General features: G+C 40.4%; 1 protein-coding gene across 4 annotated transcripts in view; it reads left to right on the forward strand.

Annotated features, from left to right (window-relative positions):
* tty (tweety) overlaps positions 1-21,357 on the forward strand; it is a 545,142-nt gene that overhangs the window by 344,018 nt on the left and 179,767 nt on the right. For 3 of the 4 annotated variants that reach the window (XM_071695811.1, XM_071695809.1, XM_071695810.1), the window contains exons 4-5: positions 12,405-12,516; positions 19,844-20,029. In XM_071695811.1, the coding sequence (XP_071551912.1) occupies positions 12,405-12,516; positions 19,844-20,029 (298 nt within the window). Of the gene's footprint in view, positions 1-9,210; positions 9,752-12,404; positions 12,517-19,843; positions 20,030-21,357 lie in introns of those variants that run through there. The other variant, XM_071695812.1, reaches the window with a different exon arrangement.

Raw genomic sequence — 21,357 nt, forward strand, 5'->3', positions numbered from 1 at the left:
CATCGTGTAGGAAGAGAGGAAAGTGATTGGTTCTCAGTGAATGTAGGTTTGCGGCAGGGGTGTGTGATGTCTCCATGGTTGTTTAATTTGTTTATGGATGGGGTTGTTAGGGAGGTGAATGCAAGAGTTTTGGAAAGAGGGGCAAGTATGAAGTCTGTTGTGGATGAGAGAGCTTGGGAAGTGAGTCAGTTGTTGTTCGCTGATGATACAGCGCTGGTGGCTGATTCATGTGAGAAACTGCAGAAGCTGGTGACTGAGTTTGGTAAAGTGTGTGAAAGAAGAAAGTTAAGAGTAAATGTGAATAAGAGCAAGGTTATTAGGTACAGTAGGGTTGAGGGTCAATTCAATTGGGAGGTGAGTTTGAATGGAGAAAAACTGGAGGAAGTGAAGTGTTTTAGATATCTGGGAGTGGATCTGGCAGCGGATGGAACCATGGAAGCGGAAGTGGATCATAGGGTGGGGGAGGGGGCGAAAATTCTGGGAGCCTTGAAGAATGTGTGGAAGTCGAGAACATTATCTCGGAAAGCAAAAATGGGTATGTTTGAAGGAATAGTGGTTCCAACAATGTTGTATGGTTGCGAGGCGTGGACTATGGATAGAGTTGTGCGCAGGAGGATGGATGTGCTGGAAATGAGATGTTTGAGGACAATGTGTGGTGTGAGGTGGTTTGATCGAGTAAGTAACGTAAGGGTAAGAGAGATGTGTGGAAATAAAAAGAGCGTGGTTGAGAGAGCAGAAGAGGGTGTTTTGAAATGGTTTGGTCACTTGGAGAGAATAAGTGAGGAAAGATTGACCAAGAGGATATATGTGTCGGAGGTGGAGGGAACGAGGAGAAGAGGGAGACCAAATTGGAGGTAGAAAGATGGAGTGAAAAAGATTTTGTGTGATCGGGGCCTGAACATGCAGGAAGGTGAAAGGAGGGCAAAGAATAGAGTGAATTGGAGCGATGTGGTATACCGGGGTTGACGTGCTGTCAGTGGATTGAATCAAGGCATGTGTATGGGGGTGGGTTGGGCCATTTCTTTCGTCTGTTTCCTTGCGCTACCTCGCAAACGCGGGAGACAGTGACAAAGCAAAAAAAAAAAAAAAAAAAAAATATATATATATATATATATATATATATATATATATATATATATATATATATATTTTTTTTTTTTTTGCTTTGTCGCTGTCTCCCGCGTTTGCGAGGTAGCGCAAGGAAACAGACGAAAGAATGGCCCAACCCGCCTCCATACACATGTATATACATACACGTCCACACACGCAAATATACATACCTATACATCTCAATGTACACGTATATATACACACACAGACACATACATATATACCCATGCACACAATTCACACTGTCTGCCTTTATTCATTCCCATCGCCACCTCGCCACACATGGAATACCATCCCCCTCCCCCTTCATGTGTGCGAGGTAGCGCTAGGAAAAGACAACAAAGGCCCCATTCGTTCACACTCAGTCTCTAGCTGTCATGCAATAATGCCCGAAACCACAGCTCCCTTTCCACATCCAGGCCCCACACAACTTTCCATGGTTTACCCCAGACGCTGCACATGCCCTGATTCAATCCACTGACAGCATGTCAACCCCGGTATACCACATCGATCCAATTCACTCTGTTCCTTGCCCGCCTTTCACCCTCCTGCATGTTCAGGCTCCGATCACTCAAAATCTTTTTCAGTCCATCTTTTCACCTCCAATTTGGTCTCCCACTTCTCCTCGTTCCCTCCACCCCCGACACATATATCCTCTTGGTCAATCTTTCCTTACTCATTCTCTCCATGTGCCCAAACCATTTCAAAACACCCTCTTCTGCTCTCTCAACCACGCTCTTTTTATTTCCACACATCTCTCTTACCCTTACATTACTTACTCGATCAAACAACCTCACACCACACATTGTCCTCAAACATCTCATTTCCAGCACATCCACCCTCCTGCGCACAACTCTATCCATAGTCCACGCCTCGCAACCATACAACATTGTTGGAACCACTATTCCTTCAAACATACCCATTTTTGCTTTCCGAGATAATGTTCTCGACTTCCAAACATTCTTCAAGGCTCCCAGGATTTTCGCCCCCTCCCCCACCCTATGATTCACTTCCGCTTCCATGGTTCCATCCGCTGCCAGATCCACTCCCAGATATCTAAAACACTTTACTTCCTCCAGTTTTTCTTCATTCAAACTTACCTCCCAATTGACTTGACCCTCAACCCTACTGTACCTAATAACCTTGCTCTTATTCAATTTACTATTAACTTTCTTCTTTCACACACTTTACCAAACTCAGTCACCAGCTTCTGCAGTTTCTCACATGAATCAACCACCAGCGCTGTATCATCAGCGAACAACAACTGACTCACTTCCCAAGCTCTCTCATCCACAACAGACTTCATACTTGCCCCTCTTTCCAAAACTCTTGCATTCACCTCCCTAACAACCCCATCCATAAACAAATTAAACAGCCATGGAGACATCACACACCCCTGCCGCAAACCTACATTCACTGAGAATCAATCACTTTCCTCTCTTCCTACACGTACCCATGCCTTACATCCTCGATAAAAACTTTTCACTGCTTCTAACAACTTACCTCCCACACCATATATTCTTAATACCTTCCACAGAGCATCTCTATCAACTCTATCATATGCCTTCTCCAGATCCATAAATGCTACATACAAATCCATTTGCTTTTCTAAGTATTTCTCACATACATTCTTCAAAGCAAACACCTGATCAACACATCCTTTACCACTTCTGAAACCACACTGCTCTTCCCCAGTCTGATGCTCTGTACACGCCTTCACCCTCTCAATCAATACCCTCCCATATAATTTACCAGGAATACTCAACAAACTTATACCTCTGTAATTTGAGCACTCACTCTTATCCCCTTTGCCTTTGTACAATAGCACTATGCACGCATTCCGCCAATCCTCAGGCACCTCACCATGAGTCATACATACATTAAATAACCTTACCAACCAGTCAATAATACAGTCACCCCCTTTTTTAATAAATTCCACTGCAATACCATCCAAACCTGCTGCCTTGCCGGCTTTCATCTTCCGCAAAGCTTTTACTACCTCTTCTCTGATTACCAAATCATTTTCCCTAACCCTCTCACTTTGCACACCACCTCGACCAAAACACCCTATAATCTGCCACTCTATCATCAAACACATTCAACAAACCTTCAAAATATTCACTCCATCTCCTTCTCACATCACCACTACTTTTTATCACCTCCCCATTAGCGCCCTTCACTGAAGTTCCCATTTGCTCCCTTGTCTTACGCACTTTATTTACCTCCTACCAGAACATCTTTTTATTCTCCCTAAAATTTAATGATACTCTCTCACCCCAACTCTCATTTGCCCTCTTTTTCACCTCTTGCATCTTTCTCTTGACCTCCTGTCTCTTTCTTTTATACATCTCCCACTCAATTGCATTTTGTCCCTGCAAAAATTGTCCAAATGCCTCTCTCTTCTCTTTCACTAATAATCTTACTTCTTCATCCCACCACTCACTACCCTTTCTAATCAACCCACCTCCCACGCTTCTCATGCCACAAGCATCTTTTGCGCTATCCATCACTGATTCCCTAAATACATCCCATTCCTCTCCCACTCCCCTTACTTCCATTGTTCTCATTTTTTTCCATTCTGTACTCAGTCTCTCCTGGTACTTCCTCACACAAGTCTCCTTCCCAAGCTCACTTACTCTCACCACCCTCTTCACCCCAACATTCACTCCTATTTTCTGAAAACCCATACAAATCTTCACCTTAGCCTCCACAAGATAATGATCAGACATCCCTCCAGTTGCACCTCTCAGCACATTAACATCCAAAAGTCTCTCTTTCGCGCGCCTGTCAATTAACACGTAATCCAATAACGCTCTCTGGCCATCTCTCCTACTTACATAAGTATACTTATGTATATCTCGCTTTTTAAACCAGGTATTCCCAATCACCAGTCCTTTTTCAGCACGTAACTCTACAAGCTCTTCACCATTTCCATTTACAACACTGAACACCCCATGTATACCAATTATTCCCTCAACTGCTACATTACTCACCTTTGCATTCAAATCACCCATCACTATAACCCGGTCTCGTGCATCAAAACCACTAACACACTCATTCAGCTGCTTCCAAAACACTTGCCTCTCATGATCTTTCTTCTCATGCCCAGGTGCATATGCACCAATAATCACCCATCTCTCTCTCCATCAACTTTCAGTTTTACCCATATTAATCGAGAATTTACTTATATATATATATATATATATATATATATATATATATATATATATATATATATATATATATATATATATATATATATATATATTATCTTATTTATTTATTTTACTTTGTCGCTGTCTCCCGCGTTAGCGAAGAAGCGCAAGGAAACAGACGAAAGAATGGCCCAGCCCACCCACATACACATGTATATACATACATGTCCACACACACACATATACATACCTATACATTTCAACATATACATATATATACATACACAGACACATGTACATAATGCATACTGTCGCCACCCCTCCACACATGAAATAACAACCCCCCCCCCCGCATGCGCGCGAGGTAGCACTAGGAAAAGACAATAAAGGCCACATCCGTTCACACTCAGTCTCTAGCTGTCATGTATAATGCACCGAAACCACAGCTCCCTTTCCACATCCAGGCCCCACAAAACTTTCCATAGTTTACCCCAGACGCTTCACATGCCCTAGTTCAATCCATTGACAGCACGTTGACCCCGGTATACCACATCGTTCCAATTCACTCTATTCCTTGCACGCCTTTCACCCTCCTGCGTGCTCAGGCCCCGATCGCCCAAAATCTTTTTCACTCCATCTTTCCACCTCCAATTTGGTCTCCCACTTCTCGTTCCCTCCACCTCTGACTCATATATACTCTTTATCAATCTTTCCTCACTCATTCTCTTCATGCGACCAGACCATTTCAATACACCCTCTTCTTCTCTCTCAACTACACTCTTTTTTATACCACACATCTCTCTTACCCTTTCATTACTTACTCGATCAAACTACCTCACACCACATATTGTCCTCAAACATCTCATTTCCATCACATCCATCCTCCTGCGCACAACTCTATCCATAGCCCACGTCTCGCAACCATACAACATTGTTGGAACCACTATTCCTTCAAACATACCCATTTTTGCTTTTCGAGATAATGTTCTCGCCTTCCACACATTTTTCGTGAGTCCACGGGGAAATGAAAGACGATAAGTTCCCAAGTGCACTTTCGTGTAATAATCACATCATCGGGGAGATACAAGAAAGAAATTTAAGTCAGTCGATATACAACGAAGAGACGTAGCTAGGACGCCACTGGGTAAATGGGTGACTGTCCAAGACACATAACGAGCGTATATGTCGACCAGAAGAAGTTTTTTTTTTACAAATCTGTCAACAATAAAGCTATCCAATTTGTAAAAACTTCTCTAATTTTAAGATTATAATTCATCGTGTATTTAGTAATAGAAGATTCAATGATATTTCTCGTGGTACTGGAGTTAGAGTTAATAACTGAGATGGCATTACTCCAGTCAGTACAATGATCATAGTTTTTGAAGTGATTAAACAAGGCATTTGATTCTTGTCCCGTTCTTATACTATATTTATGTTGCTTAAGTCTAACAGAAAGATCCTTACCAGTCTGCCCAACATAAAACTTATCACAATTTCTACATTAGTTTACATGAGATGTTCAGTGTTGTAAATGGAAATGGTGAAGAGCTTGTAGATTTGAGTGCTGAAAAAGGACTGGTGATTGGGAATACCTGGTTTAAATAGAGATATGCATATGTATACGTATGTAAGTAGGAGAGATGGCAAGAGAGCGTTATTGGAGTAAATGTTAATTGATAGGCGCGTGAAAGAGAGACATTTGGATATCAGTGTGCTGAAAGGTACAATTGGAGGGATGTCTCATCATTATCTTGAGGAGGCGAAGTTGAAATCTGTAGAGGTTTTCAGAAAAGAAGAAAGAATGTTGGGGTGAAGAGAGTGGTGAGAGTAAGTGAGCTTGGGAAGGAGACTTATGTGAGGAAGTACCAGGAGAGGTTGAGTGCAGAATAGAAAAAGGTGAGAACAAAGGACGTAAGGGGAGTGGGGGAGGAATGGGATGTAATTAGGGAAGCAGTGATGGCTTGCGCAAAAGATGCTTGTGGCATGAGAAGCGTGGGAGGTGGACAGATTAGAAAGGGTAGTGAGTGGTGGGATGAAGAAGTAAGATTGCTAGTGAAAGAGAAGAGAGAGGCATTTGGACGATTTTTGTAGGGAAATAGTGTAAATGACAGGGAGATGTATAAAAGAAAGAGGCAGGAGGTCAAAAGAAAGGTGCAAGATGTGAAAAAGAGGGCAAATGAGAGTTGGGGTGAGAGAGTAACGTTAGATTTTAGAGAGAATAAAAAAATGCTTTGGAAGAAGGTAAATAAAGTGCTTAAGACGAGAAAACAAATGGGAACATCGGTGAAGGGGACTAATGGGGAGGTGATAACAAGTAGTGGTGGTGTGAGAAGGAGATGGAGTGAGTATTTTGAAGGTTTGTTGAATGTATTAGATGATAGAGTGGCAGATATAGGTGTTTTGGTCGAGGTGGTGTGCGAAGTGAGAGGGTTAGGGAAAATGGTTTGGTGAACTGAGAAGAGGTAGTGAAAGCTTTGTGGAAGATGAAAGCCGGCAAGGCAGCGGGTTTGGATGGTATTGCAGTGGAATTTATTAAAAAGGGGGGTGACTGTGTTGTTGACTGGTTGGTGAGGATATTTAATGTATGTATGATTCATGGTAAGGTGCCTGAGGATTGGTGGAATGCTTGCATAGTGCCATTGTACAAAGGCAAAGGGGATAAGAGTGAGTGCTCAAATTACAGAGGTATAAGTTTGTTGAGTATTCCTGGTAAATTATATGGGAGGGTATTGATTGGGAGGGTGAAGACATGTACAGAGCAGCAGATTGGGGAAGAGCAGTGTGGTTTCAGATGTGGTAGAGGATGTGTGGATCAGGTGTTTGCTTTGAAGAAGGTATGTGAGAAATACTTAGAAAAACAAATGAATTTGTATGTAGCATTTATGGATCTGAAGAAGGCATATGATAGAGTTGATAGAGATGCTCTGTGGAAGGTATTAAGCAGTGAAAAGTTTTTATCGAAGATGTAAGGCATGTGTACGAGTATGAAGAGAGGAAAGTGATTGGTTCTCGGTGAATGTAGGTTTGCGGCAGGGGTGCGTGATGTCTCCATGGTTGTTTAATTTGTTTATGGATGGGGTTGTTAGGGTGGTGAATGCAAGAGTTTTGGAGAGAGGGGCAAGAATGCAGTCTGTTGCGGATGAAAGAGCTTGGGAAGTTAGTTGTTGTTCGCTGATGATACAGCTCTGGTAGCTGATTCGGGTGAGAAACTGCAGAAGCTGGTGACTGAGTTTGGTAAAGTGTGTGAAAGGAGAAAGCTGAGAGTAAATGTGAATAAGAGTAAGGTTATTAGGTACAGTAGGGTTGAGGGACAAGTCAATTAGGAGGTAAGTTTGAATGGAGAAAAACTGGAGGAAGTGAAGTTTTTTGTTATCTGGGAGTGGATTTGGCAGCTGATGGACCCATGGAAGTGGAAGTGAGTCACAGGGTGGGGGAGGGGGCGAAAGTTCTGGAGGCGTTGAAAAATGTGTGGAAGGCGAGAACATTATCTCGGAAAGCAAAATTGGGTATGTTTGAAGGAATAGTGGTTCCAAAAATGTTATATGGTTGCGAGGCGTGGGCTATGGATAGAGTTGTGCGGAGGAGGGTGGATGTGTTGGATATGAGATGTTTGAGGACAGTACGTGGTGTGAGGTGGTTTGATCGGTATGTAATGAAATGGTAAGAGAGATGTGTGGTAATAAAAAGAGTGTGGTTGAAAGAGCAGAAGAGGGTGTTTTAAAATGGTTTGGTCACATGGAGAGAATGAGAGAGGAAATATTGACAAAGAGGATATATGTGTCAGAGGTGGAGGGAACGTGGAGAAGTGGGAGACCAAATTGGAGGTGGAAAGATGGAGTGAAAAAGATTTTGAGCGATCGGGGCCTGAACATGCAGAGGGGTGAAAGGTGTGCAAGGAATAGAGTGAATTGGAACGATGTGGTATACCGGGGTCGACGTGTTGTCAGTGGATTGAAACAGGGCATATGAAGCGTCTAGGGTAAACCATGGAAGGTTTTGTGGGGCCTGGATGTGGAAAGGGAGCTGTGGTTTCGGTGCATTATACATGACAGCTAGAGACTGTGTGTAAATGAATGTGGACTTTTGTTTTTTCCTAGCGCTACCTCACACGCATGCCGGGGGAGGAGGTTGTCATTTCATGTGTGGGTGGCGACGGGAATAAATGAAGGCAGACTGTGAATTATGTACATGTGTATATATGTATATGTCTGTGTAAGTATATATATATATATATATATATATATATATATATATATATATATATATATATATATATATATATATATATATGTCTGTGTATGTATATATATGTATACGTTGAAATGTATAGGTATGTATATTTGCATGTGTGGACGTTTTTTTTTTTTTTTTTTTTTTTTTTTATACTTTGTCGCTGTCTCCCGCGTTTGCGAGGTAGCGCAAGGAAACAGACGAAAGAAATGGCCCAACCCCCCCCCCCCCATACACATGTACATACACACGTCCACACACGCAAATATACATACGTACACAGCTTTCCATGGTTTACCCCAGACGCTTCACATGCCTTGATTCAATCCACTGACAGCACGTCAACCCCGGTATACCACATGACTCCAATTCACTCTATTTCTTGCCCTCCTTTCACCCTTTGTGTGGACGTGTATGTATATATATGTGTATGGGGGTGGGTTGGGCCATTCTTTCGTCTGTTTCCTTGCGCTACCTCGCTGACGCGGGAGATAGCGACAAAGTATAATAAATAATATATATAGTATATATGTATAACTCACCGTTAGTTGATAGTGGTGATGATCAATCAAGATTACCATGTTGGCCCATAAGCCATGGTTTAAGTAAACCTCTTAATGAGAACATCAATGACCCAACTAAGACAATGGATCTACCAAGCATTTTTTGAGCACTTACTTTCCTGTAGGATATGGAAAGGCCGCGAATATTCTCACCTTCAATATCTAATTCTAATAACAGCCATAGAAATATGTCACGCATCCTAACACATCTGCTGCTAATAGGTAAAACACTCTAATTCACAAGTGTAAGGGAAATTTAGTTAATGAACGTAAACACTTCAAAACAAGCAATACACTGTAATTCCTGCCACACACCATGATACTGACCAGCGGCTCTGTTTAGTCACTGATGGTAAAAGTTCACTTCAGTGAGCATCATTTGGTTACACATGTCCCTCCTGTTATTTGGTCTGTATGTGCACGGGGATCCGAGCGTGCGGCAGTCTTCGCTAAGCGACGGCCAACGTTCCCCAGGTCATGTACGTGCATTAGTACAGCTCACTGTTTCCGTCCACACACTGTGTAGATTCTCCTTAGGCCTATGCTGGCATATAGCCCCAACTGTTGACACTTGGCCCCTCCTGTTGGTCGACCCTTACTATTGCCCTGTTGGAACTGATTATCAGTATCTCTTCGGCAGGACGTGTTGAGAATCCTCCGTGGAACCAGCTGAGAATAATGTTCAGTTAATTGGTATGTTTGAGTGAAAATAAGATACTTTACACGACTTTTAGACAGTGAAAGAAATCAAGGAATAATCAATAATCATCGGTCTGCCGACCAGCACCTTCCTCTTCTTCTTGGACTTCCTCAGGCAGTTCCTCATCCACTTTGCCAAAGACATTGCAAAATGAAACACATTTAACACACTTTTTTTTTGTTCATTGAAAAATATAGATAATTAAAAAAGTCAAGGAATGCAAATAATGAAATTTAAGAAAAAAATTCAGCCTAAGTACCTTGACAAACTTGCTGCCAGTGTCAGTAGCAGCCCTGCAGGCCTTAGACTTGATGGCGAAGTAGAAGTGGACCTTGCAGTACCTTTGTGTGTACACAAGGACGTGGAAGGTGCTATGTTGTCCACCAGTGGTGAGTCATCTAAGACTGACTTCTGCCTGAGGAGGGTTTCCTGGTCATTCCAGTGTCTAGTCATTCCCACGAATGACCTGAAATGAAATGGGTCATGGAATACTTTGAATTGATTCAATTGAAATGTATTCTGCCTATATGCAATTTTCATTTATATTTTGAGAATGTTGTGATGAATTAGTTAGAATAGCACTGTTTATTAGTGTTCTTTTTGAAGGGAAGTAAAAGTAATTTGATTAGAATTCAAGCATACATGTGGGTGGGCACATGTCCAAACATCTGTCATAGTAGACAGCCACTATACAAAGTTGAGGACATCCCTCAGGCACTGCTTCTTCTCGTCAAACCTTAAAAAGTTCATTAAAAGATATCATAAGTAACACAGGTTGTGGCTCTCCAATCTGGCACTCTGTGGTCTGGCACGTTTTGAATCTCCCATCATTAGTTTGAGGATCTGCCACCATGGCAGTTCTTTTAGTAGTGCTTAGGTGCCAATTTATTTTTACACTGCAGCCGAGCAAATTAATAGTCCTGTTAAATTCTTAGAGCCCCAGAACAATTGTATAGTGCAGATGAATCTGCCATGTATTGGCATTATATGAGGATTCCAAAGATAGAGTGACAGTGCTTGGCTGCAGCAACGCTGCAGGAACACATAAAAGTAAGCTGATGGTAAATGGTAAGAGTGTTCACCCAAGGGCCTTTAAAGGGGTCAATTTGTGTTTTCTGGCATTTCTGTTGTCCGGTAATGACCAGGTCCCATTGTTGCTGGATTAAAGAGGTACAACCCGTACAAATGTTTTCCTATGAATGTTTATTTGTCACTCGAAACATACATTATAATCAGTAACTAGAACGTGCATTGGCAAAGGCTTATATCCACATGGCCAATGTGACTTTGAATCTCCATTCTTGCGAGGGTTAAATAGCCAAAGCAAACATTCCTGTCTTCAATATTCCTGTTAACCATCCCCCTAGACATTACATCTTGACCAGGAACACAGGTGTCGATAAAGGCCTTCCACGACGTCGACGTCGAGTGGCAACATGTTATCAACAAAGAAAGTGATTATCTAAATAAAAAGAAATACAAATTCGTTACGTCTCCATAACTAACCAACATAAGGACTTTTAGACAAAGTTGAAAGAATGTTAAATGCATTTACTAACCTTTTCTTCAAAGAGAGCCATGATGACTCTTGAAGGCCCAGTCATGGTCTCCTGTATATTCGACTGAACCATGAGCCTCTACCTCTTTGTTGCTGAGGCACTTCAGGCAGTCACTTTGCCATTTCTTCCTTTCCTGGATCACCACCTCATCCTTGATGCAATGGCTGAAATGGTCTTGGACGTGAGCGTGGCATCTGGAGACATGTCGTTTGAGGTAGTTTTAGCTCTTTGTTGCTCTTCTAGAGTAAGTTCTTGTTCAACAGACAGAGCAAGCCCTTGTATTCCAGGTTCTGCTTACCCTTGGGGCTCATGTATTCAGAATATTTGTCCTGGTGTGGCCAAGGGTTACCAGGTTCAGTTTTTTCCTGCTAGGAGCTCCAGAGGCTTGACTTGAGGTTGAAGCACTGACAACACTAAATTCTCATTTCGCCTTCAGACACTGAATCATGTTCGATTTCAGTGTCTTTGTGAGTCTTCTTGATGAAACAAGACATCATCTTTCTCCAAATAATCTTTAGTCACACCAAAATCATTCAGAAAGGCATTGTATGAAAAGGAGCTGTATTGAGTTGGGTTTGTTATGCTTAAAGTAAGTTTATTGTAGTGAAAACCTAAAAAGAGACAAAAAATGAAGAATGATAAGGATCAAAGAATGTCAGACTGTCCAGAATTAATTCAAAATAGACCCTCAGTCCCAATTTTGGTCCTAACTGGGAAAAGGACCTACTTTCCTGGTCCTCGTAATGGACCAAGTTTGAGGAATTCAGTCCTTTTTGAACTCAGTCCTACCTGCCCACCTGTGTTACACACTAGCTTGGTTGGACCCTTCACCATTCCTCTAAGGGATTCATTGATTTACTTAGTTCTTAATGCTGATACCTCTGACCTCTTTTCTACCTTTCTCATTCTGTATTTGTCATGTATCACTTCATCATTCTGCATTATTCTACATTCCAACTTGCTTGGAATTCAACCGTATACATTACCCGTTTTAGCTTTCAATGTAGACTTTATATACACACCATTCCAGATCACTTCCCCATATCCTAATGTTCCTTGATGCATTTTACTTTTTTTCACTTCTCAGAGGCGCCCTAGGCGTGAGTGTGTGGGGTAATGAAGAAGTGCACGAAGGTGTGACCCAATGTGTGCGCTCCCTCGACAACATCAATAGTATGGTCCATTCACTCAGCAATCAGGTAATAGTCTCTTGATGTGTTTCTGCTTGTCCACTGTTATGGACTTTTAGGTGTTTATAGTACTTTGCAAGCTTTTTTTTTTTTTTTTGCATTAATCTGAATAAATTGTACCATCATTCATAGTCCAAGTCTTGGGTATTATTCAGGATGCTGAAGGGTCATCACATCACCATCCATGGATTAAGTAGTTATGTTTATTCTTTAAGCTGTTTCAGAATTGTGATATATACATAAGAACTTTAGTATGAACAATTTTTTTTCTTCTTTCTCTGCATTAGACCATCAGCTGGAAAGATTGATAAAGCCTCTTAGATGGACTGGGAGCCTTGACCTGTTAAACATGAACTTGTGGAACTAAAGTTACCAGCAAAATTTGAAAATCAATCCTCAGAAAAGTTCAAAACTAACCAGTTAGAAGTTGTCTTTACAATCTTTCACTTTATACCCTCATATTTTTTCCTCAGCACTGCCCTCAGTCTGTTGACAATTAATCTACCTTTGTCTAGATGTATTTACTCTGTATATTGTGTGTAGCTTCAGTCTAGTGTTGGTGTGACATCCAACTTTATATAGGGCAAGATGGATAAAGAATAAGAGCAGGAGTAAAGGTTTATGAAGGATGATTAGAACTGGGACAATAGATAAATGATGAAGTTTTGTGAAGTACATTTGGTGCGAATAAATCAGTAAGATATGTGCATGGAAGAAATTCTTTAATGATGGTGTTTATTTAGTATGTATGACAGGTGACAGGCTGATCAAGATGTTTGATGATATAGATGAAGTTAGATGAGGTAAACCTTAGAAAACATGTATAAATGAAGTCATTGAAATTTGTAGAATTAAAGGTTTTTTTTTTTTTTTTTTCCAAACTATTCGCCATTTCCCGCGTTAGCGAGGTAGCGTTAAGAACAGAGGACTGGGCCTTTTTTGGAATATCCTCACCTGGCCCCCTCTGTTCCTTCTTTTGGAAAATTAAAAAAAAAAAAAAAGAGAGGGGAGGATTTCCAGCCCCCCGCTCCCTCCCCTTTTAGTCGCCTTCCACGACACGCAGGGAACACGTGGAAAGCACTCTTAATCCCCCATCCCCAGGGACAATATATATATATATATATATATATATATATATATATATATATATATATATATATATATCTTTTTTTTTCTTTTAAACTATTCGCCATTTCCCGCGTTAGTGAGGTAGCATTAAGAACAGAGGACTGGGCCTTTGAGGGAATATCCTCACCTGGCCCCCTTCTCTGTTCCGTCTTTTGGAAAATTAAAAAAAAAACGAGAGGGGAGGATTTCCAGCCCCCCGCTCCCACCCCTTTTAGTCGCCTTCTACGACACGCAGGGAATACGTGGGAAGTATTCTTAATCCCCTATCCCCAGGGATATATATATATATACATACATATATATGTATAATACATATATATATTATCCCTGGGGACGGGGGAGAAAGAACACCTCCCACATATTCCCCGCGCGTCGCAGAAGGCAACCAAAAGGGGAAAATTAAAGGTATTTCATGTAATTATTTCAGTAACTCATTGTGCATAGGTTGATGAATTTTTTGAGCAGACTTTGAGGTTGTATGCACCTCTGCTCTATTGTATGGAATTAGGAGCCGAGTTGTTGGTAATAGATAAATGAATAGATTATGAAATATTTTTTCAATATCTTCAGATGGCCTTTAATAAGTTTTCTTGTGAAGAGTAAGAATTTTCCCCTCAGACACTCAGAAAATAGTCTATTAAAACCATGTATAAGAAGAACCATTTTATCTGGCATCTGCTGGATCGACACAGTACCGTATGTGAGAATATGCCACTTACAAAAGTGTTTCCATTAGGTATTTTAGTGGATGAGTATTTGACATCATATTTTCCATAAGTATACTTAGCAGTATTAGTTTTGACTAACAAAAAATGAGAGAAATAAAACGTATCTGTGGGATGGGAGTAGGGGGCTGGAAATCCTTCCCTCCTTCTTTACTTTCCAGGAGAAGGAGCAAAGGAAGGAGCCTAGGGAGGACTTTTTCCTTCTAGGTTGAGTCGTATGTTCCTGATGTTACCTTGCATACATGGGAAATGGTGAATACATGTAAAAGAAAGAAAAATTAAACTTCAGATTAATCAACATTCGACCTGAAACTGGTGCACCTTCATTCCTTTTCAATTTGAACAATCCATGTTGTATGATGTCAAGCTTCTTTGATTAAGGCTTTGCTAGATTTTTTTTATAGCAGCAGTTTTACTGCTAATAATTCAGCAGCAGCTTTTCAAAAAAGCCTCCAGAGCAAGCTATAACTTGCTAGATAAATTTGTATAGGCCCCTGCTTTTGCAGTAAATATTATTATAGAGAGTTTCTGGATATTCCGTATACAAGAGCTTTCTAGTTAAATGCAGGATGATAATGCTTTAGCTTTTACCATACTAACAGGACAGCTCTTGAATTAAAATTATGTTTTTTTTCATTGTTCAGTGTTTTCTGCCTCTGTGAATTAGCATCAGGAACAGATGAAACAACAGCCTTCCTAGCTCATATCCAATCTGAAACCAGAGCCAACAATCAAGAAAGCCCAACCCCTCTGACCTTTCTGTGATTTCCTGTCCAGTTTACATACCCTGGTTCAGCCCACTGACAGCACATTTTCCCCTTTACCACATTGTTCCATTTTTTCTATCCCTTTGCCTCTCTTTCAGGCTGTGATTATTTGAAGCCTCTTTCACCCCATCTTTCCATCTCCTTGATTTTGCTTTCTCCCATACTCCCTTGTGGTAAGTTTTTCTCTTCTCCTTTCTGTGCATCCAGACCACATCAGCACAGCCTCACCTTCCCTCTTCCACACACTTTCCCAAATTCAGGCACCAACTTTTGCAGTATTTACAGGCAACACCTGACTTACTTCTCAGGCCCCTTTCCACCGGCATACTTTAAGCCAGACCCTTTCTTTTTTTGGTGACATGGCTTAGGTAAAAATATGTCCTAATTATGACCATCTTGGATGAAAGGTATGAAAATAAGCTTAAAAAGGAAAAATGCAGGAAGGATTAATAGGAACACCTCAGGTTTTCATAAACCTAATTCTTAAAAGAAAAAAGATTATAGGCATAAGGTAAAACAAATTACAGAAGAGAATTCCATAGCTTTGCTGCACAAGGAAAGTAAGCATCATAATAGTCAGCCCCTGTGTAGCTGGCCTAATTTCAAAAGCTGTGGGAAGCAGCAGTCACATACATAGTATGGGTTCAAGTCATAGATGCTGGGTCACACACATGCTGCTCAAAAGAGCATTGGCCAAAAATGATACCTGTAGAACAGAGTAACAGAGAGGAAAATTTCTTTTCTTTTGATCAGTTGCTCCATTCATACAAAGGATTAATCCATCCTTGTACACATGGAGTACTGTTCTCACATTTGGGGTGGTTCTTGGTATGGATCATTACTTTACAGATTCAAGTATGACTTGTAAACTCTCCCAGGCTAACTTTAAAACTTGAACTGCTTACCCTAAACTGCAATGTTGGTTCACTTTCCCTCTTTTCTAGGTATTACTCTGGTTTTTGCTCCTGAGAGCTGGCTGCTTGTGTGCCCCTAACATTAGGTACACCACTTAATACTCTCCAAGCTGCTGTGTCACATGTTTAGTGTGTGAATTGTTTTCATGACTGTTTCTTTCCTTACACCTTGAAGTTTTGGAACTTTCTACCCTCTCATGTATTTCCCAATAATAATGATGTGGCACATTCCCAATGATAATGACGTGGCACATTCTCAATGATAATGACATGGCACATTAACCTCTGTATTTTAATTAAGGCCTGGTCTTTATGTAGACTTTTGTCCATGACAGGAACCATCAGTGTACAAAAAAAAGGAAAAAAGAAATGCAGGAGATGGAAAAGGATGGTTGAATAAAGTTGATAGTCTGTGAGTTTATATAAGGTGAAGGCTATGATTCCATACTGACAAAGAGAGAGGTGGGAGAGGAACCATCCAAAATAAGTGATTTGACCTCCATGCTGGGGCAAATATAAGGTCTTAGAAATATCAGTGTTGATAGGATAGGAGGGGAGTCACTTTAACTACTACTAGAATGCATCAGCCATGGAGGAAGTATGTATTAAGGAACAGAGAGAAGAAGAAAATATCCAGAGAAGGAGATTTAGAAAACAAAAGGCTAATGCCACAACCTGTCAGATTCTTGGAAATATCAAGGGCTGTGACAAATGTTTCACAAAACTCCTTGACAGAGAAGAACAAAAGGTGTGTTATACAAGTGAAATCACCAGTAGATTTAGCATTGCAAAATCTGTGCTTTTGATCAAAGAGAAAGAAATGTGATTCTAAGTGCTTGAGAGAGTGGGAGGTAAGGAGAATTTTGAGGACTTTAGAGATAGTAGAAGTGAGAGCCATGGAGTGATAGACAGGGTTTATCTCCATCTTGTTTCTTGGGTATGGCCCAAAGCATGCATTTAAGAGTACAAAAGAGACAGAGATGTAATAGGCAGGCAAGGATCAGAGTTAGCTCAGAGGCATACTCCTTTAGGCTCTGGGAGGTATGCTGCCTGGGCGATACACCTTGTCCTCCTGGAGCTGGGAGAGTACCTAGAAGACCCTGCTTGAGAAGAATGTTAGAGGTGGCATAGATTCAGTTGGAGGAGATGAAGGCAGATTAGAATCAGAATTGTCCAGTGCTGAATCTGAGATAATTAAGGTAAAAAAGAGGGGCCTTATCAGTTGGAGGACTAGCAGTAGATTGATCATATCAGAGAAGATAAAAGGTTGAATTACTGAAGTTGTTGGAGAGATTGTTATCTGTGAGGGCCAAAATGGGTATGTTTGAAGGGACTCTAGTCCCAGTAGTATTATATGGGCTATAGATAAGACCGTGCAGAGGAAGTAGGATGTGTTGGAAATGAAATGTTTGAGGACAGTATGTGTTGTGAGGTGGTTTGATCGAGTAAGTAATGAAAAGGTAAGAGAGATGTATGGTAATAAAAAGAATGTGGTTGAGAGAGCAGAAGAGGGTGTGCTGAGACATTTTGGACATATATAGAAAATTGGGTATGGTAAAGTTGACAAAGAGGATATATATAACAGAAGTAGAGGGAAGGAGAACAGGGAGACCATAGTGAAGATGAAATGATTGAGTGAAAAAGATTTTGAGTGATCCGGCCCTGAACATGCAGGAGTGAAAGGCATACATGGGATAGAGTGAATTGGAATGATTTGATATACTGTGGTCAACCAGTAGACTTAACCAGGGCATGTAAAGCATCCATGGTAAACCATGGGGAAGTCTGTGGGGGCCTGTTGTGGATAGGGAGCTGTGGTTTTGAGGCATTACACATGACAGCTAAAGAATGGTTGTGAGCAGATGTGGCCTTTCTTTGTTCCTGGTGCTAATACAGAAAATAGCAATCAGGTATGAATAAGAAAATCTGTTTCATAGAATTGTTATCAGTAAGAAACGACTGCAAGGGACCAGTGTGCTACTGTCTTCCTTCACACACTTCTATCATGAGCTTGTTGAAGCTGTTCTGTTCCTCTCTGAAAACAAGAGCTAGTCTTTAATTCTCTTGAATACATATAGATGTGTGTGCTTGGGTGCAGATGATAAGGTTACCCAGCAGGATTCTCTCCTCTCCCTTGCTCCCTGACTTCTTTGTAAAGAAGTAGCATTTCACAAGTTTAGCAACTCATTTTATCCCTCCATCCTGGATTGTATATCATCTGGAGGTAAGCTTGAGGAAATAATTCCAGTGAGGAAAAATACATTTTACAGGAAAAGCTTTATTGCCTTGCATATAATTTACCAGAGAGCTTTTGTAATATGAATTTCCAATGTCTCCTAATGCAGTTACATACTGCATGTTGTGCAGTAATTAGTATTCATACACTTATATTCAGTATGTTTTGACCTGCCCTTGAAACTTGTCGAAAATTCATGCCATCAAAGAAGTTTTTAATGCTGCCTCTTATTGACTGTGTTTACAGTTTTTCTAGCCATACTTCATATGCTTCCCACCATCACAGTGATTAATGCTGATCATATGAGCTGAATACTTGGATATTTTTTTTGTCTAATTTTCTGGCATCCCAGTTCTAGCAAGATGTGAGTGGATAGTCCTTCTAGCAAAGGAGTGAAGTACCTGAGGCTGTACTAGCACTGCACTGCAAAGTAGATATTTGTTAATGACTGGAGAAATGTAAGGAGCCTACAGATTTGATGAGGAAATATGATGTTTGTTCATCAAATATCCATGATACCAAGACTCAGAAAGAACAACTGTTCAGTTTTTTGCTGCATTTGAATTAGAAGAATGTAGTGGTATGCAAGATTCTACCTGAATGTAATATCGGTATGAAAGCAGCTAGACATCATGCTGTATGATTGGTTCAGAATGAAACAGTCTGATGTTGCACAAGTTTCAGGTTCACTGTTGATTGATAAGTTTAAGGATCTTCTTAATCAAATAAAGTTTATCACAACACTTGCTATAGTTTAAACTGTTTTTATTGTACATATAAAAATTCATTACTATATATGAACATAATGTTTGCAGTAAGATATTTGGGGGAAACACAGCTAGAAACACCATATTCTAAAATCCAGTAATGTCTAATTCCTGTAGATGCAGGATAATGAAGTTTTCTCTGTATGTGGCTTGAGATGTAGACTACAAGGGAAGGTTAAGTGCCCTTTTATTTTTTTTTCATTTTTTATTTTTTGGTGTTTACAAGAAATTAGATGACAGGCCCATGCTTCTTATGGAAACACTATTGTAGGGAAAGTGTTTTTCTTTTTTACCACTGCATGTACCTGTCAAGGTGTCTCATTTTCATCACATATCCTTTGTCATGCTACATACGTACAGAAAGTGTCTCATGTATTTGATAACAAAATCAATATGCAGAGTTGCTTTGCAAATATTTCATACATTTTTATTAATTCTTTATTATTCATTGTGGTGATGATCAATAGTGTAAAGGTTCAAGGAAGATTTGTAATATACTTCCCCCTTGAATATGGGAAAAGCTTTTATGCTATGTATTGACTGACAATTATTACATTTAGCATTGCACCGCTGAAAAAGATGTAGCATTTACTGAATGAGCCATGTAAAAAAGGTGGAGTGTTATGTGTACTGTGAGTTTAGTGTTATATATAAACCGGTCTTTGTGTAAATGATAGCTTTGATGAAGCATCAGTTATAGTTTTGCGTAAGTAATCCCAAGGCAGTAATTTACTACGAAGTGTCATTTTATGCATGAGTGACCCTCATACTTATCACATGTTTTCCTCTCTCTCAACAGACCAAACTATTTGATGAAACAATACGAAGAAACTTGGAACCTCAGTTAAACCTTTTCAAGGAAACAATCCAAAAAACAAACATAGAGAATGGAACAGTTGAGATGTTCATCATTGAGAGCCTCCGATACATGCAGGGCAACATATCTGAGGTTCTCCTTATCAATGTAGAAGACATAAATGCGATGGTAGGTTACCTATAAGTGCTGATTTTTCATTTTATATTTCTCTTTTTTTTTTACCTTGAATGTGAACTGAGTAATGCAATCTGTTGTTAATTTCCTTAAACAGCATGAGTATCATGGTTAAAAATGCAGGTCTTGGGTACTCATCTTAGCAACATAGCATTAGGAACAGACAACTGTATTTTTAAGGAAGAATTCCTGCTTGGCACCTGTTTTTCATTTAGAAAGAGAAATACAGGAGGAGCTTCAGCCTCCTGCTTTCATCCCATTTGTCACCTTTTGTGATACACAAAAGGTGCATATATAATACAGGTAGATCTGTAGTTCAAATTCCTTGGGACCTAGTAATGTTCAAATTATTATTTCTTTTATTATTAGAGACCAATCTTTCTCATGGGCCCAGACTGAGATCTAAACATTGAATAACTTCAACTGTGGTGGTCTTGTATACCCACTGTAATTTTCCATTGTTATTTGTACTTTCCCAAGATTCTTCCCAGTGTAATAAAACCTAAAGGACAGTTTGGCAGCCAACAATCAGGGAGGTACATTACCAGTACTACGTGCTTGGGTATTGGGAGGGTTAGTGATGGCTGTGCAGTGAGCCAGCACTTCAGGTGTTGTCAAGTTGCACTCCTTTGATCCAGGTAGTTGTCTTTTCTTTCTGCCTCACTCACACATGGATTGGCATCTTGTCCACATACATACTGCACCCAACTCACACAGCTTATTCTTAGTGACTCTAGATTTTCTTGCTGTGAGCTCTATGCACTAGACCTGCCTTTTGGCAAATTGGTAGGAGCAAGTGATAGAAGCCGAGATCCTCTACCTTAGGGCTTTCAGTGTTCATCATAGGGAATGATTGAATTCCTTCCGTACGGATGACGGAGGGATTGAAGCCCTCACATTCTCCATCCTCAATGATTTAGAGCAAATGTTTTTTTTCCAAAAGAAGGAACAGACAAGGGGGCCAGGTGAGGATATTCCCTCAAAGGCCCAGTCCTCTGTTCTTAACGCTACCTCGCTAACGCGGGAAATGGCGAATAATATGAAAGAAAAAGTTTCTTACCCATAACCCTGACCACTTGACCACTCTCCTAATATTCTTGATTTGTTTTTCACCTTTAGTCCATCTCACTGTAACTAACAATCTTGCCCCCAGTTGGTTCTTCTGATCACACCCTCATAAATGTAGCTATTCTTAAGGCACCTCCCCTTCCAGTAGCCCCTTCTTCTAATTGTAGATACTGACACCTGAATGAAGCTGCCTGGGGTAACTTACGGAACTTCTTTTCTGACTTTCCTTGTGTAAATTACTGTCTCTTATGTGG

Source organism: Panulirus ornatus, chromosome 58, assembly GCF_036320965.1.
Source record: "Panulirus ornatus isolate Po-2019 chromosome 58, ASM3632096v1, whole genome shotgun sequence".
In the NCBI taxonomy this organism is placed as follows: Eukaryota; Metazoa; Arthropoda; class Malacostraca; order Decapoda; family Palinuridae; genus Panulirus; species Panulirus ornatus.